General features: G+C 41.3%; 1 protein-coding gene across 2 annotated transcripts in view; it reads left to right on the top strand.

Annotated features, from left to right (window-relative positions):
• The window catches only part of Bckdhb (branched chain keto acid dehydrogenase E1 subunit beta), a 191,246-nt gene extending 168,017 nt beyond the window's left edge, over window positions 1-23,229 (top strand). For both annotated transcript variants that reach the window (XM_042281362.2, XM_076576750.1), the window contains exons 10-11: window positions 21,046-21,194; window positions 22,947-23,229. In XM_042281362.2, coding sequence (XP_042137296.1) covers window positions 21,046-21,186 — 141 coding nt within the window. In that variant the 3' untranslated portion in view covers window positions 21,187-21,194; window positions 22,947-23,229. The remainder of the gene's footprint in view (window positions 1-21,045; window positions 21,195-22,946) is intronic.
• Window positions 23,230-26,147: the final 2,918 nt, after the last annotated feature.

The raw sequence follows: 26,147 nt of genomic DNA, 5'->3' as shown, positions 1-26,147 counted from the left end.
AGCCCAGTTTAGGAGCTGCAGTACAAGGTAGACTTGCAGGAGTCAGGTGGGCAGGCTAGGGAACACCAGGATATGCAGGCTACCGTTCTGACAGGTTTGGGTGTTGAAATGAATGTGAGATAAGACCGTTGCTCATGGAATGGTAATAAGAAATGTAACGTACTTATGCCAATAGGGGATATACTAACACACACACACACACACACACACACACACACACACACACACACGCCTGTGAATCTGAGTTTAGGTTTGCAAAAGTGTTCAAAGCGAGCAGAAGCTCCTAGATAATTTTGTTACTTTCTCTTTGCCTGTCTTTGAGTTTTCACATTTTCCTCAAACCCTCACACCCCAGGTTATATCCCCTGCCTCTTCCTGCCAGTGGCCATATTATTCTTTCCCCTTTTAATTCAGTTAGATTTTAAGTGGCTTTTAAAATGGCCATTAGGGTTTGTTACCCTCCCCAGACTCCCTCCTCTACCCTGCTATCTCATTTCCCACTTTGATCATCATTTTTGAATTCCTCTTTTCCTTTTATCACAACATATTCTATTTCCCCATACTTGTAAGACACACACCCTACCCCCACGCCCATATACACTCACCCTCCTTTTCTAACTATCTAAATTCTATGAATATTCTAAATGAAATATATATATATATATATATATATATATGAAGTATATATATATATAAAGCTTAAAAGCTAACAGTCACACATAGAAAACATGCAATGTTTGTCTTTCTGGGTCTTGGTTACCTCACTGAGGATGATTGTTTCTAGCTCCACTCATTTACTTGAAAACTTCAAAATTTCATTTTTCTTAGCTAAATAATATTCCATTGTGTAAATGTACTGCATTTTCACTATCCATTTATCAGTTGATGGTTATCTAAGCTATCTCCAGTTTCTGGCTATTGTGGCTAGAATAGTCATGAACATGTATCTCTGTAGTAAGCTGTAGAGTGCTTTGAGTATATTCCCAGGAGTAGTATAGCTAGATCACATGGTAGATTGACTTTTAGCTTTCTCAGGAACCTCTACACTGGCTGGATCATTTCGCAGTTCCCACCAGCAATGAGTAAGTGCTCTCCTTCACCACATCCTCCCCAGTGTGTGCTGCCATTTATTGATCCTGGCCATTTGGTGGTAAGATGAAATCTCAGAATAGTTGTAATTTCCATTTCCCTGGTGGCTAAGGATGTTGAACACTTCTTTAACTGTTTCTCAGCCATTTGTATGTCATCGTTTTGCGAACTCTGTTTAGTTCTGTACCTCATTTTTTTTTTTTTTTTTTTTTTTTTTTTGGTTTTTCGAGACAGGGTTTCTCTGTGTAGCTTTGCGCCTTTCCTGGAACTCACTTTGGAGACCAGGCTGGCCTCGAACTCACGGAGATCCGCCTGCCTCTGCCTCCCGAGTGCTGGGATTAAAGGCGTGCGCCACCACCGCCCGGCTGTACCTCATTTTTTAAGTTCTATTATTTGTTGTTTTAATGTTCAGTTGGTTGGGGGGGGGGCAGTTCTCGGTGCTCACCCTCTGTCAGATGTATCACTGGTAAAGGTGTTTTCCATCCTATAGGCTGCTGTTTGGCTGGAATGATGCACAGAAGCCTGACCACGTGGCTCCAGCAGTTCTAAACTAGAGTGCTAGATTCATCTTGATTAGACTACGAAGGTCATATTTCCTCACCCTGTGCTGAGGGGTGAAAATGCCGATTTGCTAAGTCACTTCAGGCCCACCCTTGGACTGGAGGAGGTTTCAGTTTGCTTCAGAATCCATGTGTGATAGTCACAGTTTCTCTATGAGCAGGCAGCTCATATGTACAGATCATGAACATTCAATATAATGAGTTGTTGGTGCTTTTTAACAAAACAGAAAAGAGAGAAGGTGTAGAAAAGATTGCATGTGTTAGTATAACTCAGAGGCATCAAACATTTGAGGGAAAACCATCTTTCTGTGGGGTTTTCGAATCTAATATGCATGGCAAATTTGAATTTACTGTGTTAGGGATAGCATTGGATGCCATGTCTTAAGAATCCATCTTGTGAAGGTCAGTGTCTCACAGAGGTGCCATTGTTACAATATCTGGGACCTTGATTGGCAAGTATGTAGCTGTCTGTTTTCTGCTGCCAACTTACAGCAGAAAAATGTGGTTCCTAGATAGGAAAGCCTTTTTAAAATTATATGTTATTATTATTATTAATTTTTAATGTGTGTGGGTGTTTTGCCTGTGTGGTGTTTTTGTGTTCCCCAAAATATTGTGCACCCTAATAAACTTATCTGGGGTCAGAGAACAGGACAGTCACAATATTAAACATAGAGGATAGGCAGTGGTAGCACACGCCTTTAATCCTAGCATTCCAGAGGCAGAAATCCATGTGTTCAAGGATACAGCCAAGCTGGTGACTCACGCCTTTAACGCCAGAAAGCGAGCCTTTAATCCCAGGGAGTGATGGCATAAAGCAGAAAGGTATATAAGGTGTGAGGACCAGAAACGAGAAGCTTTTAGCTGGTTAAGCTTCAGGCTTTCGAGCAGCAGTTCAGCTGAGAGCCATTGGGATGAGGACACAGAAGCTTCCAGTCTGAGGAAACAGGACCAGCTGAGGAACTGTCGAGGTGAGGAAGCTGTGGCTTGTTCTGCTTCTCTGCCAGCATTCACCCCAATACCTGGCCTCAGGTTTGATTTTATTAAGAAGACCTGTTAAGATTCCTGCTACATGCCTGAATGTATGTCTGTGCATCACTTGCATGTCTGGTGCCCTTGGAGGCCCGAATTGGGCATCAGATCCCCTGGAACTGGAGTTAGAAACAGTTGTGAGTCAGCATGTAGGTGCTGGGAATTGAACTCTTATCTTCTGGAAGAACAGGCAGTGTTTTTAACCACTGAGCCTTCTCTTCAGCCCCTAGATAGAGTCTACAAACTTGTTCTTTCAATAGAAACAAAGGCCATGAAGAGTTGGAAAGGACTATCAAAGTTGTCTGTCCAGTGGCATTAGCAATTGAAATAAAACAGGGTAGTTAGTCAAGAGACAAAGCTCACATTTGCCCTTTTGTGGCTGCTTCACACAGTGACTGACCTGCTTTAAGAATTCATCTGTTTCATGATAAAGGACCTTGTTCTGAAGAAGTAGTTTGATGTGCTAAGCAGTTTCTTAAAAGCGCAATGAGCAGAAAGAAGGCCCATGCCTTGTTTCTGGAAGTTTAAATTGTTAAACTTCTATTATTTTTGCCCAATTTGGGATTAAATATTTAAGTAGAAACCTTATAATCCTGGTACTACTATGAGAGAAACATTAGAAAAATCCCACCAAGTGACCTGATACAGAATGACTAATGTGCCTCAAAACTGTCAAGATTGTTAGTCAAAACGAGGAAAGTCTGAGGCATGGTTCCAGCCCAGGGCATCCTGAAGAAGTGAAGGAGGGACACAGTGGCTGTGCTTCTTGGATGCACCTTGAAACAGAAGAAGGCACTAGGACAAGATGTGAAAACCTGGATCCAGGTTGGACTTTAGTGAATGGTGAGGTATCACCTCTGGCCCATCCATTGCGACAGATGGATTGCACTCTTAGACACCGACCGTAAAACCCGTTGATTCTAGGCGGTCTGTGGACTATTGGGATAATTATGCTGTATATTTAGAAGTGTCCAAGACAAAAGGTTATTTATTTTAAGGCTATTGTTGTGGAGTCCTAATGTACTAAGGCAAGAAGTCCTGCATTTGGGGGGATTTCCTTTAGACAGGGAGAATAAATAGGGTACTTAAAAAAATAAGAAAACATGTATTTTCAGCATCTACTTTATACTAAACGTGTACTGGACCTCACTGAAATTAATACACCCAAGTTTTAGAAGCCTGTGGGATAGGCTTACTATTGCTACAAAAGATGAAATGGAGACTTGGAAGACTATATTGTGTGTGGTCTTCTGGATGCTACTGACAAACTGCATGAGAGACCCAGGGATTCCCTTACTCTGGTCCCATTCCTTCGTTCTTTCTGTTTCCTTATGCATCTGCTGCCTTTGTTCTAGAAGCTATGGGTCAACAGGGATTCTTTTTAAAAATCTGTGCATACATTTTTAAAAAATCTGTAAAAGGTTTTGAAGTAATTATAGTCACTCAGGAAGTTGCAAAAATATGGTATGTACAGTCCTGGGTATCCTCCCCCCAACTTTTCTCAGTTGTGTTATTTTTGTATAATCCTAGAACCCTATCAAAATGTTGGAACTGACGTTTGACATGGATATATAAAAGTACGAACTAGACTATAGGCCGTATCCAGTTTTCATCGTTTGCTGAATGTACATTTCTGTATGTAACTGTATGTTCTGTGTGTAAGCGTCTAGCCTTGTGCAGTTTTACCCCACGTGTGGATTTAAGTAGCCTTTCCCGCCATGGGATCTGGAACTGTTTCAGCACACAAACTGCCTTGCTCTACACATTTGCATTTGCGCCCAGCCCCCCAATCTATTAGCAGCCACACATCTTTTCTCCATGTCTACAGTTTTGTCAGTTTAGGGTTGTGTGCATGGATGATCACAGGGCTCGCTATTGAGACTTTTCCCAGTAAGCTGCCGTCTGCGGGCTCACCCAGGTTGTAGCAGGAGATTTCTTTATTGCTGATTAGTTTTTAATGGTGTGACTGCACCATAGTCCTCCCATCCATCTTTCACCCCTTTGAAGGACGTTTGGGTCACTTCCAGTTTTTTTTGCTGTTATGAAAAGGCTGTCATGAATATTTGTGTGCGTGTTTTTGTGTGGACATAACTTTTCATTTCTCTGGGATAACTGCCTGAGAGTTTGACTGCGGAGTCATGGGACGTGCGTGTAGTTGTATAAGACAGTGCCGAAACTGCCGAAATGTTTGCTAGAGCGATGTTTCCACTTCATATTCTTCTCTCTCTCTCTCTCTCTCTCTCTCTCTCTCTCTCTCTCTCCTCTCACACACACACACACACACACACACGCACGCACGCACGCACGCACGCACGCACGCACGCATGCATGCACGCACGCACGCGCACACACACACACCAGTGTCTCGCTGTGTGGAACATCTTTCATGCGGCTGTTGGCCATCTATCTTTCCTCTTTGGAGAAATTTCTGTTCCTTTCATTTTTTTCCCCCACTTTCTAATTGTTTTTCTGTACTTTGGTTTTGTGTTTTTTGTTTTGCAGTTAAGTCCTGAGAATTATTTATACATTTTATTATGTAAAAATTTGTCTGATTTGTGGCTTATAAATGCTTGCTTCTAGTGTGTTCTGTGCCTTCTTTTTACTAAGTATGCGACATCTTACAATTTCCCAGAGATTCTTATCTACCCTCAAAAAAAAAAAAAAAAAAACCAAACAAACAAACAAAAAAAACCGTGAACCCTGCTTTAACTTCCAGACATTATGGTTTTCCCCTCCCTTTTACTATGGATGATTTTGTTAAGCTTTGTGGGTTTTTCTCATAAAGAGAGACAGCGCTTTCTCCGCCATCTCTGCCATGTCTTTATAGTTTCCCCATGGGTGTGCCTCTCCCCTCCCGTTTAGTTAGGATGCTAAGATCATTTTCCCAGTGCGGCCACTTTTTATTTGCATTGTGACCTAGGGACTCTGCAGACTTAACTCTATAGTCAATTCATATATTTCCCTCCCCCCCCCCCCCCCCCCGCCTCTGCCATTTCAGTGTTAAAATGTTGAAAATCTTCCAAATCTAACATTTTGCCAGGAATTCAAGGCCGGGGTCCTTCTCGTTCAACTCTTGCTGGTTTTCCTTACCCTTCTCAATGGGTTAATGACTCTTGAGCCTCCGTTGTTCTCCCAGCCCAAGAGATGTGAAGATAAGCAAGAATTCAGACTTTTCAGGCAAGCCTTTATTTACTGATGCATGCCTGCTGGCTGCCAGACTTTGGGTGCTGGTGTGCCTTCTGCCAATGGGACCCAGCACTGATCCATGTGTGGTCATGCTAGGGCATTCACTTTCCCATCCCTGAAGTGTGATTCTTTTGCCCTTCTGTTGGTCTTAGTGAATCCACAGTATACACGCCTGAGGGGGAAAGGGAGAGCCGTGCTGTCACTCACCTAATTGACAGCTGGTTGAGGACAAGACTCAGGTTTTTGCTTCCCAGTACAGTGTTAGCCCTACAGTCAAAGATGGTGAGATAGATGTTCGTCATGCTTTTGCGCAGAAAAGCATCTTTTCACAGCACGAATGGAAAGCTAGTTGTAAGTTACTGAAATGGTCTAAGAAATCAGTGCATAACCAGAGACCAAATAATAGAATTTTCCAGCAGCCAGACTTTTTATAAATCAGAATTTTTAAATGCTAAGGAAAAACAAGCATGCCCTTATGGACTTTGTGTAATTGGGCACATAGAGAACTTTCTGCCTCTATCTGGCCTTCATTTTTTGGATTACTTCATAATTCCCTTGAGTTTTTTTAGGTAACAAAATTCTGATGGGCTCGGCTCACAATTTGCTGCGTTGTAATCAACCTTGGCAGCTGAGAGCACCGAGGGAGGGTGTCGGCGAGAGAGAATGGATTTCCTCCCGTGCCACTCAGTAAAGCACGCGGATGTCAGTGTGTGCATGGTAGAAACATACTTCTGCCAGAAGAGCAGCAGGCGGCATTAAACGTACGGCCTTTGTGTGCGTTGCTAGGTTACTTGCTTTTGAGTCTTTTCCTTTACAATAGATAATCATTAAAAACTCAGCACTGAGGGGGAAAAATAGCGAAAGGAAAGCAGTCGTATGAGTAAATGGGAGAGTAATGTTAGCATTAGGACACTGGGTATGATAATAAATATATTAGATTACTGCCAGAGGAAAGATATTTGAACATTAGCCAAGAAAGGATTCCACTTGGCCACAAACCACAGGGAAATATTTTTAATTCTAAAATCATTAATTCTGTTTTTTTAACTTTCTCATGTGGACTTTTTAGTTTTCATCCTTCTATTTCTAACAGAATGAGATAATGGCCCTCAAACTGCAAATGCATACAGTCTGCTCATTTCCAGTGTGTCCCGTCACCTACTCTTGTCCTCACTGTTGCGTTTGAATTATCAGCAGTGCCATGATTCATCTTTGATGACACTTTTAGATTCCCGACGAAGGAGCCCCGAGAACAGTGTGTGGCTCCAGAGCTACACGTATGGACTCTGTAAAACGTGGATGTGTGAAATATCAAAACCACTCGTCGCTATCTTCCTGTCGTGGCTGGTCTGGGGACCATCTGGTTGTCCCCTTCTTCCTCCTGCACCCCTCCTTTGGAATCCCCTTCCTTTTCCGGGCTCCTTAAACATGTTTCCTGTGCATACAGGGAGGGGTAGGTACGGTGGGGTCTCGTACTTCATTTATAATAATTGAGAAATATGAGCATATTCATAAAAAAATTTAATATCAAATTCCCCGATGGCTTCTTGTGAAGGGCATTTCAGCTAAATTTGGAAGGTGGACTATGTGACCGTAGCAGGAAACAGGAAAGCAGGAGACAATTGTAGATGAAAGAAGCTGTATTGAAGGCAAAGATTCTGCCCTTTTCTCCTTCCGTTTTCTTTCCTTCTTTCCTTTCCTTGACACATGCATATTTATCTGTTCTGGGCCTAGGGAGCAGTGAGTGCAGCAAGCGTAATCTTGGGGGTCTAGGAAACTCATTCGGGGTGTGATCATGGGGGCAACAGTGTAGCATCTATTGCACAAAGAGGAGGGTGTTTAGGCATTGCCAAGGAGTGAAAATTTCCCCAGGCTGCTTTCTAAACTGTGTGTGTGTGTCTGTGTGCGAGTGTGCGAGTGTGTGTGTGTGTGTGTGTGTGTGTGTGTGTGTGTGTGTGTACAGGCACATGAGTGTATCTCTGTGTGTCTGTGTGTGTGTCCCGCAGTAATTAAGGTGTCTCAGGGGGAGCTCTGGTCAAGCTGAGCGCCGCTAATACAAAGCCTTGTGAGGCAGTGTGTGACTCTGTGCTGTTGGTTTTGCACACTTAAACTGAGTCAACACTTAGACAGTTGGCAACTGATACCTGAACCAGTAAAGACCAAAAATAAAATGAGATAAAAATGTCAAAGGTGATCCTTAACTCGGAAGTCTGTATTACCCTGCCCATCAAGAACGGGAGAGCTAGAAACAACTACAGATGGTTAACACAACTATTGAAATGTGTGCCTCTTTTGAGACACCCCCAGAGCTCTGGGGAAGCATATGGTGTTCCCTCTTGCCAGCTTTACTTCTGATAAGCCCTTTGCTCTCTAAAGGCCATTTTCCTTCTGCCTGGGCCTACACACTCAGCTCCTCCAGCTGTAACATCCCGAGTTACTCAAGTCACAAATTTTGCTTTGTTTAGAAACTGGCACACAATGGCTGATGTCACTGTTTTTGCATTCATTAACAAAGCTAAATTCTACGGCTGCGATTCAGTCAGCAAACATGCTGTTTGCTTTGCACAAAAATAGGTAGATTTTTGTTCTTCAAACTAGGGCATATTGTTATCACCGCAGAAGGGCAAGCATGTTTTCAGAACACTGGTTCTTGCTTATCTTGAGGAAGGGTAGTTGCCATGGTGATCTCACAGTCTCTGGAGGGAATGTGATCATGGCCTTAAACAACCCACGCAGCCCACTGAGTTTGGAGCACCCCTCTGCAAAGGATTTCCTTCCACGGAAGTTATTTGCGTGCCTGAAATACGTAGTTGAATTTCTACAGTGTGGATTTGTCATAGTTTTGGTTTGTACTTTTAAGAACTGTAATTAAAACCAATTAATTTGTGTTGATGAATTTTTTTGCAGTTTCCTTTGAGAATGAGGTTAACTATACTCCATGTTGACTATTCCATGAATGCCCTCTCACTCACTCACACAGAAAACTCTATGTTCTTATTCATACAAGCTGTCAGACTTAAGCAAAGCAGTCCAACAAGGTGTTGTGCCAGTGCATTTCAGTCCTTGAGGTTTTCAGACTTTGAATGTGTGCTCTTAGGAGCAGGGGACCCTCCCGTCTATGCAAAGCCACCAGTGAAACAAAAGACAGATACTCGTACACAGAGCACTCTGGAGCAGTACTCTAAGTGCACAGTCGGTAGTTCTGAACGAGCAACGGCTCGGAGTGCAGATTGATGTGTGAACACTGTATTTACAGGGCCGAGACCGCACATTTGCTCTGCAGCTGTGTTGAATGGTTATCAGTTTGGCGTGCAGCGTGATTATTTTGGAGGGAGAACACACACTTCAGACCCCTTTTGGCAGGGCTCAAGTAACTGAAGTACCTGCTGCTGAGACGAATCATGTGAACTTAATTAGATTTGCTACGTAATTAGCCTTGGAGGAAACCTAGGGAAAATCCTTGTGGGTTGGTGATTTGTTATATCAAATGTAAGCGCGCTCGGTTTTGGGGTGTGGGAATTGAAAGTAATGTGACTTGAATGCATCAGAAAGTCTGATACGCGCGCGTGCGCACATACACACACATCACCTATACACATGCATGTGTGTACATATATATGTTTGTGTGTACATACATATATATTTACACACACAGCACACACAGACAGAAAGAGAGCACTTTTAAAAGTGAAACTTTTCTGGGGGAGACCGGAATGCTTGCTCCGAGAGCTGGAATTTGTTTGCTTTCTTGCTGGGGATGGTTCCCTCTACGCACGGCCGTGTCCCCTTGATGGAACTTACATATGTGTTCGGCTAGCTTTTCACGGCCAATGTGAGCCCACAGCTCCCTAGTGAGCACCGAGTGTTAGCTGCGGGGGGCTGTGCCAATAAGCACAGACTCGGCTGGCGTACGGCCCCTGAGCCCGGGACCCTGCGCTGCACCTATGTTTACGCTGAATTTAAGATTGCTGTCATTTCAGTGGCTTGCTCTGTTGCCTGTTGTTTTGATTGAAAAAAGGGGTTGGGGAGGTTAATTTAATTCTTAAAAGACATTTATTTAAATACTTTGGAAATTTGCTTCTCTAGTGCTAATGTCCTAAAAAATGAGTTAATTGTGGAGAACAGCTATAAAATATTTACTGTGAGGAGATTAAATTTTATTCCCCTATGTAAGGTGAAGCCAAGGTAAGTCTTGTACACTGTGCTCACTTCAGTATTTCATCAGCCTATCAAAAAGTTGTCATAGTTTAATCAGAGTACTTAGTGACATAAATCCTTCCAGACTGTCTTGTAAATGAGGAAATAAATGAAAGGGAGCAGCTTTCGTTTTCCTGTGAACTGCTTTAATGGTTTGAAACTCACCGTGGAAACTGTCAAACTTTCGGGGACGGCCATCAACCGAAATCACGTTGAGATCTCACAATCACATACTTCGGACTCACGCAAGCTGCTCAGAATGAACTACACACAAGTCCCTTCCATGCACATCTTCTCAGAAAGCCCCTTCAAAAATCTCCTTTCCTGCAGACCCAGGCTTCGCTTGCTGTAATTCTGATTAGAGTGCCGTCTAGTTCCCACTGCCTCAGCCCTCTTCCTCACAACTGGCTTCAACTGGTCTGCTTCTTACAAAAGATAAAAAAGAGTCTCAGTTCGACTGGAAATAATGAATCCTGTTCACAGGTGCAGGAGCAGCAGTAACTGCAGGATTACGTTGGGTCGGAACAAGAATCTTGGAATACTTGAGACTCTAGAGTCTTTTTGATGATGCACCTGCGATGGGTGAGCGCCACTGGTTTGTTCACATTGCCAGCACTGTGTGTGTACCTGTGTGAGGGTGGCTCTTTAGTCTGCCTCTCCCAGACTCCCTTTTTCACTCGACATCACCACATAGAGATGGTCAAAGGATTAAATCAAACTGTATAGGTAGCTAATAGTAACTTGTTATCAAATAGGACTATCCACTTAGCTACTGTCTAGTTTGGGTTAGTTCATACCATCCCTGCTTCTCTGTGTACATATGCATGCTCCTTCGTTGAACTTCATTTTTCATCCCCCCCACCCCCATATTTCTCCATGTTGGTTTTCCAGCTGCTCCTTGCGTGTGTTGATTATATGCCAGAGTATTTGTTCGAGGCCATTTGTGCTTGGGTACACCATTAGCCATGACGTATGACTGATATGTGAACCCCTTGTGGCCTCTAGGGTGGGGGCAGGTCAGTACTTTCTACCTGAGTCACAGGATTCTTTATTAGAGGACCTGATTTAATTTTTGGAACTGAGTTCCAAGTTAGTAAGTAGCTTTAAAAGACTAAAATAGTAGTAAGCAAATGTTCTGACCCGCCTAAATAAAACACGTGAGTGTTACCTTTTACGCCGCCGCTAACCCAGCTCACCTCAAGGCCCTCGCTAACCGTGCTTTTCGTCAGACGTTTCTACACCTAACTATAAAACTGTTAGAAGAGCCAGATGTCAGTCACCAGCCACCCCTCTGTTAAATCTGCGATTTTATCCTCCTCATTGGAAGTTTATCTCCACTAAGTATGCCGTACAGCCTCCGCAGGGCTGTGCGCAGAGCCGAAATCATCTTATCAGCACCTAATTTTCTCAATTACGGGAGTACAGAATGAGCCATGGCTGTGAACCATCTCTCGACTCCTAAAATACTGACAGGAAAATGTGTTTGAAATTCATAGACAGTCAACCTGAAAAGCGTTTTTTTGTAAGAAATAACCAATTTTAAAGGCAGAAACATCAGTGGAGAGAAAAGCGCTCTCTGGAGTCTGCATTTTATTTGCGTTAGATACTGGAAATCACTGTAATTGCTTGATTTGTTTTCACGAACAGGCTAGACTTAGCTTGATCCCGAAGTCACATGCATCTAAATAAGGAGGCTTTTCCCATGCCCCTTTCTCGCTTTTGACACATATCTCTACCACAAATTTAATTTGTTAGTTGTTCAGTGATTAAATTTCACGAAGACAAAGATAACTTGACGAGTAGCGGCAGACAAGAGCAGCATCACATTTCTGACTAAATGTCTTCCAAATGATTGATGACAACATGTAACATTTATTTCTGCTGTGCTTTATTGTTAAAATTGAAGTAATCTATCCAGTGGCCAGAGTAAAACTACTGAAGAGTAACTCGGCCTAATATATTCAGCAAAATCAACCTTGAAAGGTTACATTGCTATTGCACCCATAATTAATTTTTAAGAAAAGTGTTTCATTTCATAAAACATTGATATTGTCTGTTGGCATTATGCATATATGTTACGTGGTCACTCCTCCTCCCAGCCTGTTTTCTGTGCGTGTGTGTGTGTGTGTGTGTGTGTGTGTGTGTGTGTGTGTGTGTGTGTAGTGTGTTTGTGTATGTGTGTGTTTAGCAAGTTATTTTCACACCCGTTTAAACATAAGCAACACTATAGAAATTTAATGTGTTTAAAGAGAAGGAAAAATATCTTTTTAAAACTTTGGTGTTTTATTAAGACTAACTTTTGAAATAACAAATATTTTAGCCACTGTTAAAAAAAAAAAAACAGTTTCTCGGGTCTTCTTTTTGAGAAAGATGGGGACAGTTGGGAAGGAACCCGTCTGTTCCTTTTAGTTTCACTTTAAGTTTAGGCTTGAAACTTCAGAACAGGTTGCAAAAGTAGGAGAGTGATAACTCCTGACTAACGCAGCCGCTCAAACCCTCAGCAGTGCATTTCCCTGTCAGACAAAGGTCGCCTTAGCCGCGACTATGTCTGATGCCTGACTTCTGAACATCTGGTCGTGGTAGACTACGACACCAAGAATCTTATAGAAAAACATGCAGGAGCCTGGCTTTTTGAGATCACCCAAAGTCACCTTTCAGGAGGATTTTAATTTCCAGGTGCCAAGCACAACGGAAAACCTACCTTATGGAGAACAGAGCTGTTTGCTCCCGGGGAGGCTCCAGGCTGCCGCTCGCTTATGTTTATCATTATGTGCTCGCATCCTAAGGAAATTCCGCCTCCTCACGCCGCTGTTGCCTTGTTCCAAGCTCTTTTCTATAGGAAGAATTTGAACTATAAAATTCGAGAAGCGTCGGCGTCTGTGGAAATTTGAGAGCCCTGCCTTCCCCCCTTTCCTGCATATAACATATTTTAACAAACGCATTGCGTCCCAGTGCATTCTACATGTCAAATCGCACATAGTTTATCTCAAAGGAGTCTCAATCTTGGGCTGCGAATTTGTGAAGACCTAAGGCACCCTCAGAGGCTGTAAATGTGTTGCAGGAATATTTAACGAGGAAATTAATTTTCAGTCATTGTTTTTTCTCTGTCATTTATTGAAAATGGGGAACACTCTGGGTTGTTCAGACTACGGGAGAATTCCGAAGTCCGACAAAACCTTTGCCGATTTTACCTGGGAAACCAAAGTAGTATTGATGAGGTGCTGGGTTTTATGTTTGTGATGCCTAATTTAGAACTTGTGAAAATTAAAACAAGCTAATATTTTTAAACGTCTGGGTCCCTAAACCATAGTAGTATGGTGTTGTGTTTTTAAAAAATACTTTTAGATATAAGTGAAAGAGTGGTTTATCATGGCCTTGTTTTCACTCAGCTCTTATTTTAATATAGCAGAATTTAAAAACTAGTTTTGAAAAGCAAAAATCTAATCTCTATAACACAACACTTTTTAGATTAGTATATGAGGCATTGATTTAACATTAAATTGTGATTTTAAAATTTTTACTGCCTCAGTTTCTACAGGCAATACATCAAGAGTTGCTGAGATTTTTCATATTAAGATGTTAATATTGTGGCATATTGTGACTCTGAATCACAAAGCATTTCTTTGCCTATTTAATGTCATTTCCAACTGGGTGTTAGGTAGCTTGGCGGTATCCAGGGAAACCTGGTGGTGTCTGAAACGGTACTTGTTTCCAGCTTCAGGAAAAAGCTTCCATTTTAAAAATAGAATTGGAATTTAAGTAGAAAAAAATATATATAGTTAGTTAGAGTTTAAATAAAAAAAAACCCACTAATTTGGGATTCTTTATGTAGTTGAAAAAAATGTTGAAAATTTTCATATCAAATTGCCAGTGATTTGCATTAAAGATGAAGAAATGGATACTTAATGGCAGACATTGAAGATGTGTCGGTGAAGTCATATAACAGAGGCCTCGGATTTCAATTTAGTTATGACTATGATTTTACACTTAGAAACTTTGCCGAAATAGTTTGCCTTAATAGTAATTTTTTTTAGCATTTTATAAATATGGGTAAAATGTTATCATTCATATACATAGTACTGGGACACTGACATATACCTCTAGTTTTCAAGGGTATCCTGTCGACCTGGGGTTAGGGTGGGACCCCGTGACTACTGAAGAATGACTTATGTATCTAATCCCATGGAAAATTGGCACGTAATATATGTGTAGTTTAAGCTCTGTTTTAAAAACATTCTGCATAGTGTTTAGAGCATTAGCTTAAGTGAACATAACTCCATACATTGGTGAAGTTGTATTTATTTAGTTCAGTAATGTGGAGTTGCTGGCGCATGGCCCTTTGCAGGTTTCTGTGACTCATGTGCTGAGGAAGTGTGATTCAAGACATCAGAGTCTCTCTCATTTGCTAAAACTCATGTTTTGACTGTGGGCAAGTTTTCATGGCAGATTTAAAACAAATATTCTGTGATAATATTTGGAAGCTGGGTGATGTCTAACCTTACATAAGTGGGATTAATATAAGGTTCATGGACTTTCAGGCTATCCACTATATGTAATTTTGGAAAACTAATTTAGTGTTTCTTGTATGTTTAGTATTTAACTCTTGTGCTTCCAGTTATGACCTCTAGACACCTAGCTCTGTTTAGAAGGAAATCTGTTGTTTTACTTACTTGTAAGTTAACACAGATGAAATGTAAATGAGTACAAATGCTAATATACTCACAAATCACTTCAAGCTGTTTCAGAATACACTTTCCTAGAAATGGGTCATAATTCTTTGAGTTGTCTACCTTATTCAGTGCTCCTGACAGCTTCAGCTTAATCTACTCCCACCCATGTACGAGGTCTGAGATACAGTCTACAGTTCAAATTGTTAAAGTGCCATGGGTGCCATCGAAGGGCCCTCAATACTGGGCCAGTTTGTTAACAAAGCCAATTAAAATGAAATCTTCAGGCTTTCCCCTTGGAATTAGGTTGTGGAGTAATGTTTCTCCTTCTTAGAACATGGAAGCCTGTTTCTTCGACTCCACAAGTGACACTTGTCTGTTTCACTTACAGCATCTCTCCACTGTTTCTGCTTTCCTCAAATTCCATCAAGTGCACAGAAAAGTTAGTTAGTGCTTGTTCAGCCATTTTACCAGGCAGTGTCAGCATAGTAGCTGTAAGAAAGCAGAACACATAGGAAAGGCCGACTATGGTTTCGACACTCTCTTTGGACTTGACCTCACAGCTTTCCAGCTCTTGCTGGGGTGGAGTCTTCCACAACGGGCTACATCCAACCTTCTGTCACTAGAAGAACTGAGTACACATTATTCCTGAATTCCTCTTAGAAGGAAATATGAGCCCAGAATGGCCTTGAAATAAAAATACAAACAAAAAACAAATGGGTGTGTTAAAGACATACTGAATAGTAGTGTATGGTCTTCTTGACTAGTTTTCCAAGTGTGTGGCTTCCGTAACATCCTCTAACCCGCTGGACTCCTCTCAGAATCTTCTCTGCGGTGACACATCACATTTCCATGGTCTCACCATGTGGAGAAGTTCTTTTGCTATGTAGGATATTTTAACCATTTCTGGAGTTCTTCATTGGTCACTAGCTCCAGGGCCTACTGACTAGCGACCAGGATCTATGCTCCCACCAGGTGGCAACACTAGACTCTGACTTGCCTTGTGGGCTGAGTGCAGCCTCTTCAGTGGCCCTGGATAGCCACCTCCATCCTCCTTCCTGGAGCACTTAATGTATCTGGGGTGATTTCTTAGGCGTTTTCAGGCCTTGTCAGGAGCTGCTGGGCCGTGTGCTATTATGAATGCCGTCGTTCAGGTTTGACTGTTTGCATAGCAGAATCTTTCTTCAATGCTGTTTCAAATCCTTGCTTTACTGTAGATAAGGGACTTCTTTAACTTGGAAAATCTTAAGAGGGAAACAAAAACTCAGTGATTGTTGCACATTCTGACGAGTCAGGCATGAAAACAAGCATATGAAAACTTTTCATATGTTACTACACATCTAAAGAGGTAAATGAGTTACAGGATGGTAGAAAGCTACAATAATGCAAAATACAAAGTATTTTAATTTTGCTGTTGCTTATGGAGACTTGGAAAGATTAAATCATACCAGAATAAAGATTCTCCTCGTATACAATTCCAGATTCCTTGCTGTGCCAATTATATTATGCAACCCTACCATAAAAACAACATGAAGATTTGCTGAGGGCTGCTGAAGTAGCCACAGTGCTCTCGAATGCCTACATAATCTTTTCAGTAAGACAGGAGAATTAGTGGCCGATGAACTTAATTTTTTAATAGAGGAAAATGACATTATATATTGTGCGGTCTTGAGGGATTCCGTGAAAGTCCTAACATGCATTTATGCAAGTATATACATTTTATAGTATTTATTACTACCTCAATCTGTTTTCTGTTGCTGTAATAAAATACCTGAGACTGGGTAATTTATAGGAATAGATAAAGTGGCTCTTGTTTCTGGAGGCTGGAAAGTCTAATTGTATTGTTTTGGCATCTGCTGAGGGCCATATTATGACATAACATCTTGGAAGACATCATGGCTAGACTTAGCAAGAGCACTATGCTCTTCCTTTTCTAAAACCACTGCTGCTCTCATGGGGCCATGATGAGGTTATCTTCATGACCTCATCTAACCCTAGTCTACACACCAAGCATCCATGTCCAAATACCACTGACATAGGAACTAAGGAAGTTTCCAATGTGTGACGTTTTAGGGGACACACTTAAGTAGTTGCAGTTACATCTAGCAAAACACAGACATAAAATGCAAGACAGCTAAAACTTCAGTAATATTTCCTTTATCTTAAACTATAATGAACCATAATTATTTTCTCTTACCTGCTTAAAAATTTGAAGAATCCCTGTCTCTTCTGATCTCATGACATTTGTTTTCCAAAAGCAAAACAAGGAAATTAATGTGTATTTTATATTATAGGAATCAGGCAAATGAAGATGTATTTGCCTGCGTCCATGATTTTAGTGATTTATTATACAGTGCCTTCCTGGCTGTGGTGAGCAATCCAGATGTCTAATATGTACACAACTGGAAATGTGCTTGCTCAGATCTCTTAGGATAGCTCAGACGTTCCCAATACCAGGACATCTGTTTCTTGCCTCAATTTTTTTCACATATTCCATGGCCTTCACCCTTCTCATGATGGGGTAGAGACTTCTAAGACTGTCCTTAACACCCTGTCCCATTCAGTACTCTTTTGTAAAACTGTGATAACCCAACCTGCCTTCCACTTTACCTTTTTAAAAGGCATTCCTAATTGATTTTTTCTCTTATTATTGCTATTTTCAAAATTAATACATGTAGGACTGGTGAGATGGCTCAGCAGATAAAGGCACTTGTCATATCAGCCAGATGACTGGAGTTCAGTTCCCAGAACCCAGGGAGGAGAAAACTGACTCCAAAAAGTTGTTCTTAGAACTCCACGTACACTCTGTGGCATGAGAATCCTCCCCTCCAAAATCATAAAATTTTTAATAAAAAAAATTAAAAGTAATAAATCTGAGTCTGAAGAAGAAGGACAGAGACCACAGGCTTTGCATCGGCGCATGGATGTTCCATGCCTGTGGAGTCAGTGTTCGACCTTGGACAGTCTCCTCACTCAGGAAATGGAATAAAATGGAGATAAAATACAGCACTTGTGGAGCACAGAGCCTGGCACAATGGGAACACTGTCACTGTTATTATTAACATGTTTTAGGGGGGAAAACTCACAGTTGGAAAAGCAGGTTCAGAAGCAAATTCACATTCTATTTTGGAGTTCAGGTCTGCTGGAAGGACTCACCATGAGCAAACAGTATGCAGCTGTCACTGTATGACATCGGGGTTCACCTTCATCCTTCTCACTGGACCCCAAATGGCCTGAGGAAAGCCTCTAGTGGGTCTTATGTGGATTCTCTATTGACCCTTGTTACACGGTGACCGTGTTGGAACTGGATGCAGGTGCATGCATGCTGCTCTCTCTGGGGAGAAAGACAAAGTACTGACTAAGGCCAGCTCTTGCTCTACCCCAGACATCACATATAACCTTCTTTATAGCCCCATGGGTTAGGTCATTACTTGATTCCTCATCCTTTGCACTTACTATTTTTGAATTAAATGTCAGCAAAGACAATTTTTAAAGATGTATATGCTTAATCTGGGCTTGCATCTCATACCTGTAATCTCAACATTCAGGGCTACCACAGTAGAACTGACAAGAGTTCAAGGTCAGCCTGGTCTATATTAGTGAGTGAGTTCAAGGCCAGCTTGGGCTGCCTAGTGAGACCCTGTCACCAAAAAATAAAAAAAAAATAGAGTAAAATAAAACAAAAACTATTATACTTAAATTGCCAATAGAACAGATCGATGTAATTAACTTAGATTGTCCTGAAAGTTTAGCACACATGGTGTTATGTGTATGGTTATAATGAAGAGAGATGTTTTGAAGGATTAGTTTCATACATTAGCCTATACATCTGATAATGAGATTCGGGCATTTCTCTTCCAAAGTGCGTGTGCATGTGTGTACTTGTGTCTGTCTCTCTCAGTCTGTCGGTCTGTGAGTATAGCTTTATGAAATGCATGGCGCTGAGCAAGGCTGTGCCGTTTGGATGGAGTTTAAAGGAGTGTCGTGGTATAGGTAATTTGCATATAAGCCAGTTCATCGGGCACCAGTACAGCTGCTAGGTTGATCCAGACATCTTATTCCCAATTGCTTTACAATACTTTCCACTCGAAGTCTGTGGAAGAAATAACTAAAGGTTCTTGGTTGATGTCTTTCATTTAGCAGAACGTTAGAATTTCAAACTGGATCACCTCTCTAGGGCACATGCTAGTTACACCGAGAGCTCCATGTCATCTTCTGTTCAACATCCTTGAACTCTCATCCATGATTTGGAGAATGCAGTTTTACGCATCTAATCATTTAATTCCATCTTATTTAATCTACAGTCGTGGCGTCGGAGGTGAGGAAAAGCTATATGCCTAAAATCATGAATTTCTGAAATCCCAAATGAGGGCTTTTATTCAGACAGAAATGGATTATTTACTCTTTTTTTTTTCATTGTCACTTGATGACAGAGTCAGTGTCATCTCAGAAAGCCGGAAATAAACCTTAGAAAGTACAGAGTGAGCTATTTTCCCTCCTTGCTGTTCCCAGCCCCAGAGGGTAGCACTGTTTATAGTTCAGGCATGACTAGGTGGTAGCTGGTTTCTTCTGCGCTAGCGCACACCTGCAGATGACTTCCTAGAAGAAGATCACACTCTCGAGTTAGCGGCCATGCCGCTTGACAACAGTCAAGTTGGCTGTTGGCTATGTGCCAAAGGGAGTCATGTTAATGGCACTGACAGGTGACTCTGAGGTAGGTTGGCTTTCCGAGTCACTGGTGACAACAGCGGTAAAATCCAAGGCACTTAGTGACCTGGTTTGTCTGCCATTTCTGTACCACACTGTGTCCTCGGCTAATTTGTTTACGAAGAAGGCAGCACTCAAGGAAGATGGGGAAAACAGCCGGAGTCCTCTAAATAAAACTGAGTTCATCCCAAATTGACAATCTGAAGCTCTCTAAAATTCCTTGTTACATTGAGGACAGCGGAGGACCGTCGGCCCTGTTTATTGTCTTGGTTTGGTGGTTATCAGTGGACCTCTGAGATGGCTCTGTAAGCTTCTGTGGTGAAGTTCTGTGGTTGTTCGTGGAGATTCTTGTTGCTGGGAAGTTAACACTGGCTTGGCATTTGATACTGCAAGTCGTTGTGGCTAATGGTACCACGGAGAGAGCTGTACATGTCCAGCTGGCTCTCTCTGAAGTTTATTCACCTGATTTGCATATCTTTTCTGCCCCCATTACACTTACACTAACGATAGTAATTTCCCCGATGCATACAGATTGAATATGGTATCACAATATCTTCATATAAAATATTTGTTCAAATGATAATTAGAAACACTATATGTAAGAATATTTAGACTCCAATTGATCCTATGGGAAGCAAGACAGTGTGTGAATATTTTAATTTAAATCCAAGGATTTTATTTCAGATAATGGCTTTAGTAAACTTAATGATATTTTCTTCAGAGTAGTTTTGTTACATCTTCTATCATTTATCTTTAAAGTTTTATTCAAATTTGATTTAAAAAAAAACTTGTATAACAGTTCCCCTAAGAATAATTTTGTGCACTGTTAGTTCTACTGAAATTTAGATTTTATGTTTCTGAACTAGATGTCTGCCCTTATGGAGCTTACAGTCTCTACCGAAGACAAAGAAGCTGACTATTGCCATGTCAGTAGTCATGCTTATGTCATCACCTTGGGTGCTCAGGGCAGAAGTCCCTCTGTCACTTGTGTGTGCAATGAGAAATTGTAGTAAAAGGAGGCTGCCCCAGTGAGGAGTCTCAAAGGTAACGTCTGAGAGGTCAACACATACCAGTCATGCCGTGGACTTGGGCTAGCCACGGGCCAGCAGCATCTTCAGAAGCCTGGTGATGAGAGCCATAAAGACAGTCAAGTACCTTGATAGACAGTTGGGGCACAGCAGAATCCCAGACGTGAATTTATGAAAGCAATACGTCGTCATCATTTTATAAATTTAAACAGAAATATAGGAAACATGAGAAAGTATACATCATCACTAATTTCAAGAGTAGGGTTAAGTGTTGTGAAAATTTGCTGTGTTGTCTTGCTTTACATTTATACTCACTGGAGTATGGTTGACATGATCCTACCTCGGTGCTGGTGATAGATATATGTGGCTATAGCGGCACACACATGTACAAAAGCATTTCAAGGAAAGTTGGGATCATGCCAACATGCTACTCATACTTGCTTTTAAGTAACAATAGACTTAGACATTTCGATATCTCCAGCTATAATTGTGCTTTAAATAGTCAAGTTATTTTAAGTGGAAATGTTTTATTTCTGTGAATGGAAACATGTTAAAGTCACCTGTTTTGGTCCTTCTCTGTAGGAGGAATGTTTCTTGAACTTAGAGGCTCCGATATCTCGAGTATGTGGATATGACACCCCGTTTCCTCACATCTTTGAGCCGTTTTATATCCCAGACAAATGGAAGTGCTATGATGCTCTTCGCAAGATGATCAACTATTGACCACAGAGGTAGGTGCTGCCCATTTGTTGGTGTGTGCTAATGGCATTTGCATCCTATTACCCAGGATCAACTGCCACCTGTGTCTTGTATCTGGTAAACAGTAATCTTCAGAACAAAGTGTTTATGTCATAAAAATGCTCAAACTTCTGCTAGCATGTTTACACCCAATGGAAATGTATGGAGAGTGTTAAGATTTATAGAGGGTACCCAATGTGCTGGTATTAAACAATCAAATACACTCTCTCCTACTCTTGTTCCCGCTTTCCCCTTCACATTGTATTGTTCCAGCCTTTTAAAATTGCCCGTGTAGAAGCATGATTTCTGTTGCTTGAAAGAGACTTCTCACAGATCACTGACTCGGGCACTAGTTGTTTATAATATGTTAAAAGGCATTCAGAATTTATCTTAATGTGATCTAGAAAACATATTTTTAAGAGGAAGCCTATTTAGTATAGAGAAATTTTTACTAAGAAATAAACAAAACAAAGCCGGGCGGTGGTGGCGCACGCCTTTAATCCCAGCACTCGGGAGGCAGAGGCAGGTGGATCTCTGTGAGTTCAAGGCCAGCCTGGTCTCCAAAGGAGTTCCAGGAAAGGCGCAAAGCTACACAGAGAAACCCTGTCTCGAAAAACAAACAAACAAACAAAAGAAATAAACAAAACAAAAGAACAAATACCCGGCATTGTTGCTATTTCCAGAATCTTTTTTGACATGTGAATGCTTTCATTGGTGGGAGGGAAGGCTTGTTTGTTTGGTTTTGAAACAAGATCTAATTGTAGATCAGGCTGGCCTTAGGTCTACTATCTTGCCTCTGCCTCGCAAATGCTGGATTCATAGGCCTGTGCCACCACACCCAGCTTTTGAAAGTCTTATAAATATTGGATGAGAGATTGTATTTATTCATAGTGTTTTCTAAGTTGGACTTATCAAGCCTGTCAGCAGTGCTGTTCTAGGAAAATAAAAGAATATTGTTAAGAATAAATTTGGTTTTCAGGTTTTTAATATGGAAGTTGCCAACATTGACACTCTGCTTTTAACGTGTTCCAAAATGAGGAGATGAGGTTGGAGGCTTTATATTTTAATATCTTAGTTATCCAGAAAGTAGTAATAATACATTTTGAGGAACCAAGATTTTTTTTCAGAAGATAAAAGGAAAATAAATTCAGCATAGTGGCAACAGCCTTTTCCTGTTACAATAGAGAATGATGCAACTCTTAAATTCTGTTAGTGGGTTACAGAGCTAACTTGTAGAAGGCCAGCGAAAGCATTTATGTACATAATGTCCCCTTTTGTCACTCTATTTCCACAATCCCACAGTTCCATAGCTGTGTTTTGAGACTATTACTACAGGTGTCAATAGAGGTGCTGGCCACACAGTCGTGCAGGTATAGAAACTGTATTTCTGATGCCTCGTAATGCCTGTGAAAGTAGTGGGTTTCTGTGGTCAGTGGCCCTTAGGGCTGGTTGGAGATCTTCCTACTCTCTAGGGGAGTCTCTCCATGGGACATGTGCAGGAGAGTCAAGAAAACGTGGCCACATGGCTTACTGCTAGTTTTAGAATATTTTAAAATGATTTTTGTTGGCATTAAATTTGGTGAGTGTCTTTGATTTTAAATGTAAGCACAGTATGTTAGCTTATGCCAATAATGTGATAAAAGAATAAAATAGCCTTTCTGTGTTGAAAATTAAATGTGTTATTAAATAAAGTAAGTATGCATGGAACTAAGAATGCTTATAATTGTTACTGGTTTCTTTTACAGAAAACCTGGAAGATTATGACTAAATGTGGACTATTTTTCTGATTTTTTTTTTATATTTCCTTAGACTTCTTTCTGCTTACATATAATTTTATGAAATGAACTATCATGGATATTGGCCGATGAGCTGCAAATTACCTATGGTGTTAATATAAGTGGATTGGGGGACTGAATGAGTTAAGAGTGACACTCTAAAGAGCACCATACGCGGTGGCCTTATGATTGCTTCACAGCTATAAATATTGAGTGGTGTTATATTCAATAAAGCAAAATCACGTCGCCTTAAGACTGTGTGTGTCTTCTTCAGTGAGGAGAAAGGATTCTCATTGCAGAATAATGGGTTGTTAACTTGCTAACTGAATAAGAGTTAAAGTAAAATATTTATTCTAGAAATGCTGACTTCTCTACTTTATTATATTTGGTTTTAATTCTTTATGGTCAAGATGGTTTTGAGTTGGCAAAAGTTTTGGAATGTTTTTCTCCATCACTCCCTCTTGGTTGAACAAGGTTCCTAGTAGAGCTGGCTCCGCCAGACTAGTGGGATTGAATGCGGCTACCCATCCATACTCAGGGAAATGGACAGTGTGATCCTGTCCACTATAAAATTGTTAAGCTCTGGCCGCAATTGTAGGTGGTTCCCTCCCTCCCCCCAGGATTTTGCAAAACAAATTCTATTTCTGTTTCTGTGTAGATAAGAGAAAATATTAGCAAGCAGCGATGGCTTTTTCCAGGTAGAGCCTTTCCTGGGGATACTGGCAGGGCCTCCTTTTGCCTTCTCTGCCTTTCCTCATAGTTGTAGAAGATCTCCAAACAGCCTAAGGAATTCCCCACAGAACCATCGCCCTGGCCTGCTCTTAGAAATTGAACAGTTTGATTCTCCTTCCCTTCTGTGGTCTCAGAACGACTTCCCCATTTAAGTTCTGGCAGAAAAGTCCATGAAAAAGCAGCAAAACTGGGTTCTCCTGTCTCCTTTTGCCCATAAACACTTAGAAAACTGGACATTTCCGTATAATTACAAATATGTCTTTTTCTCTAGAACTGTAATTGGAAAGGCTGCGCCCTGGTTATTTTTGCCGATAACTGGAGAAGGCGACAGAAGGGAACTGGTAGATCGTCTCTAACCTGGAGGCAGAGTAAAGGCGGCTTACCGCAGGTTCTGTGCCGTGGGCTGGCAGTTTGTTCGGGGTGAAAACTAGAAAGCCCTGTGCAGATAAGGGGGGGAAAGATGCAGGTGGTCAGCCACAGTTTGGAAAAGAGCAAGTCCAGTTGGCTTGCTGAACAAGACGTTCTGGGTTTAAGATGCCAAAACTCTGTCGAGACCTTGGCTCGTACCCTTTATTCTCCCGCAGGCTCAAGAGTAGGCCTCATCTCCTCGCCTGGTCCAGCAGAACAAGCTACGTGCCACAGTCAGCCACATCTTGCCCAAGTCCATCCTATGAGAACATGATGTCTCTAATTGAACTTATTTCTTCCACTGGTGTTACTTAGGATTATGTGGACCTCTTTATTAGTCCCTTTGCCACTGTATCTGTTAATACTAATTTTTCTACTCATTGGTATTTTGGGATTTTTTTCCCTTAACTACTTAAGACTTAATTTCCTTAACTTTCTTTTAGAAATGGAAAGTACAGGACGAGTCAGGGGACAGTTTGTGTACTAAGTGTGGCATCTGAGAACATCATCCCTGCTTTAATTGGTTCTGCAGGACCTAGCAGTAAATAACCCCTTCCCAAGACAAACAGCTTACAGATAGATAATATTCAATATGAAGCTCAAAACAAACACATCTATATAACTGCAGAAAAATTTTTTCATAAAACAAGTGTTCTATGTTGTACAAATAAGGAAAATAGTGCCAAGATGGCACTTGGAGTATTGAACAAATGCCAATCGAATCTTCCATTACTGTAGACTGATCTTTTGTGTAAGTCTGTACCCTGTGACGGCATGGATATATACACTAATTTAACTCCCCATAGTTTCAATTGCTCTAGTCTCTTTAAAAAATACAATATTGCTGAAGACACCATGCATTTCAGACCCTGGGCCCAGAGGCCTCTCAGCTGGAACTGACCTTTTAAATGTCTCTTTGCTGAGGACTAGCTTTTGTGGAACTAGCAGGCATCATGCAAGCCTACAAAGGAGAAAAGCAACCAACAGTCTTACCCTATCATCCACAACAACAACCATCATGGAACAATAACCCCAAGGATGTAATAGTGGCACACATACCTTGGCAGTAACTAACAGCTCTCTAATTGGATTTAAGACCTGCTCAACAAGAGGGAAATCATGCTGGGTACTGGAACCCTAGCCAACTACCCAGGGCTAGTGAAGTCATGAATCTGGGAGAACCTATAACTGCCACTTTACTAAACAAACATACTTCCTAACTACATTCTAAATATTCTAAACATTTGTCCAATTACCCAGAGATAAGTGTAGTTATTACCCCTCATCAAAGAAACTTCTCTTTGTAACAGATGAAGACGATTATAAGATAAAACTACAAGCAATCAAAATGTAGAGTTGTGGATGTGGAGTCCAGTCCCAACCTACACACACACACACACACACACACACACACACACACACACACATACATGCGAGCACGCATGCGCACGCACACACGTAACAATAATTAAGGAAAAAAGAGACCATGAATTTGAAAGAGAGCAAGCAGGGGTTTCTGATAGGGTTTGGAGGGAGGAAAGGGAACAGGGAAATGATGTAATTTTATTATAATCCCTCCAAATTAGAAATATATAAATGCTTTACAAAACCGATAGGCAACCTTTGTGAACAGATCTATGTACATTGAGCCAGGGACCCAGGGGGAAACCAAATACTACTGTTCTACTAAAGGAACATGGCAATAAAATGACTCCTAATAACATTCTGCTGTACTCGTGGATCAGTGTCTTGCTCAGCCATCATCAGAGATGCTTCTTCCTGCAACAGATGTGAACCAACACAGAGATTCACAGCAGACATTATGTAGACAGTGAGAGACCTTGGAACCCTCAGCCCTAAACAGGATGTTTCCATCAGATCCCTCTCCTGAGGGCCCAGGGAATCCTGTGGAAGAGGTGCCTGAAAAGAATGCAAGATCTAGCAGGGATGGGGGGCATCATGGAAACACCAGGCCTTCTAAATACAGCAGGATCAATGCACATGTGAACTCACAGAGACTGGAGCAGCATG

Source organism: Peromyscus maniculatus, chromosome 7, assembly GCF_049852395.1.
Source record: "Peromyscus maniculatus bairdii isolate BWxNUB_F1_BW_parent chromosome 7, HU_Pman_BW_mat_3.1, whole genome shotgun sequence".
In the NCBI taxonomy this organism is placed as follows: Eukaryota; Metazoa; Chordata; class Mammalia; order Rodentia; family Cricetidae; genus Peromyscus; species Peromyscus maniculatus.
The sequence above is the reverse complement of the archived record's forward strand: the minus strand, read 5'-3'. Positions and strand labels throughout refer to the sequence as shown.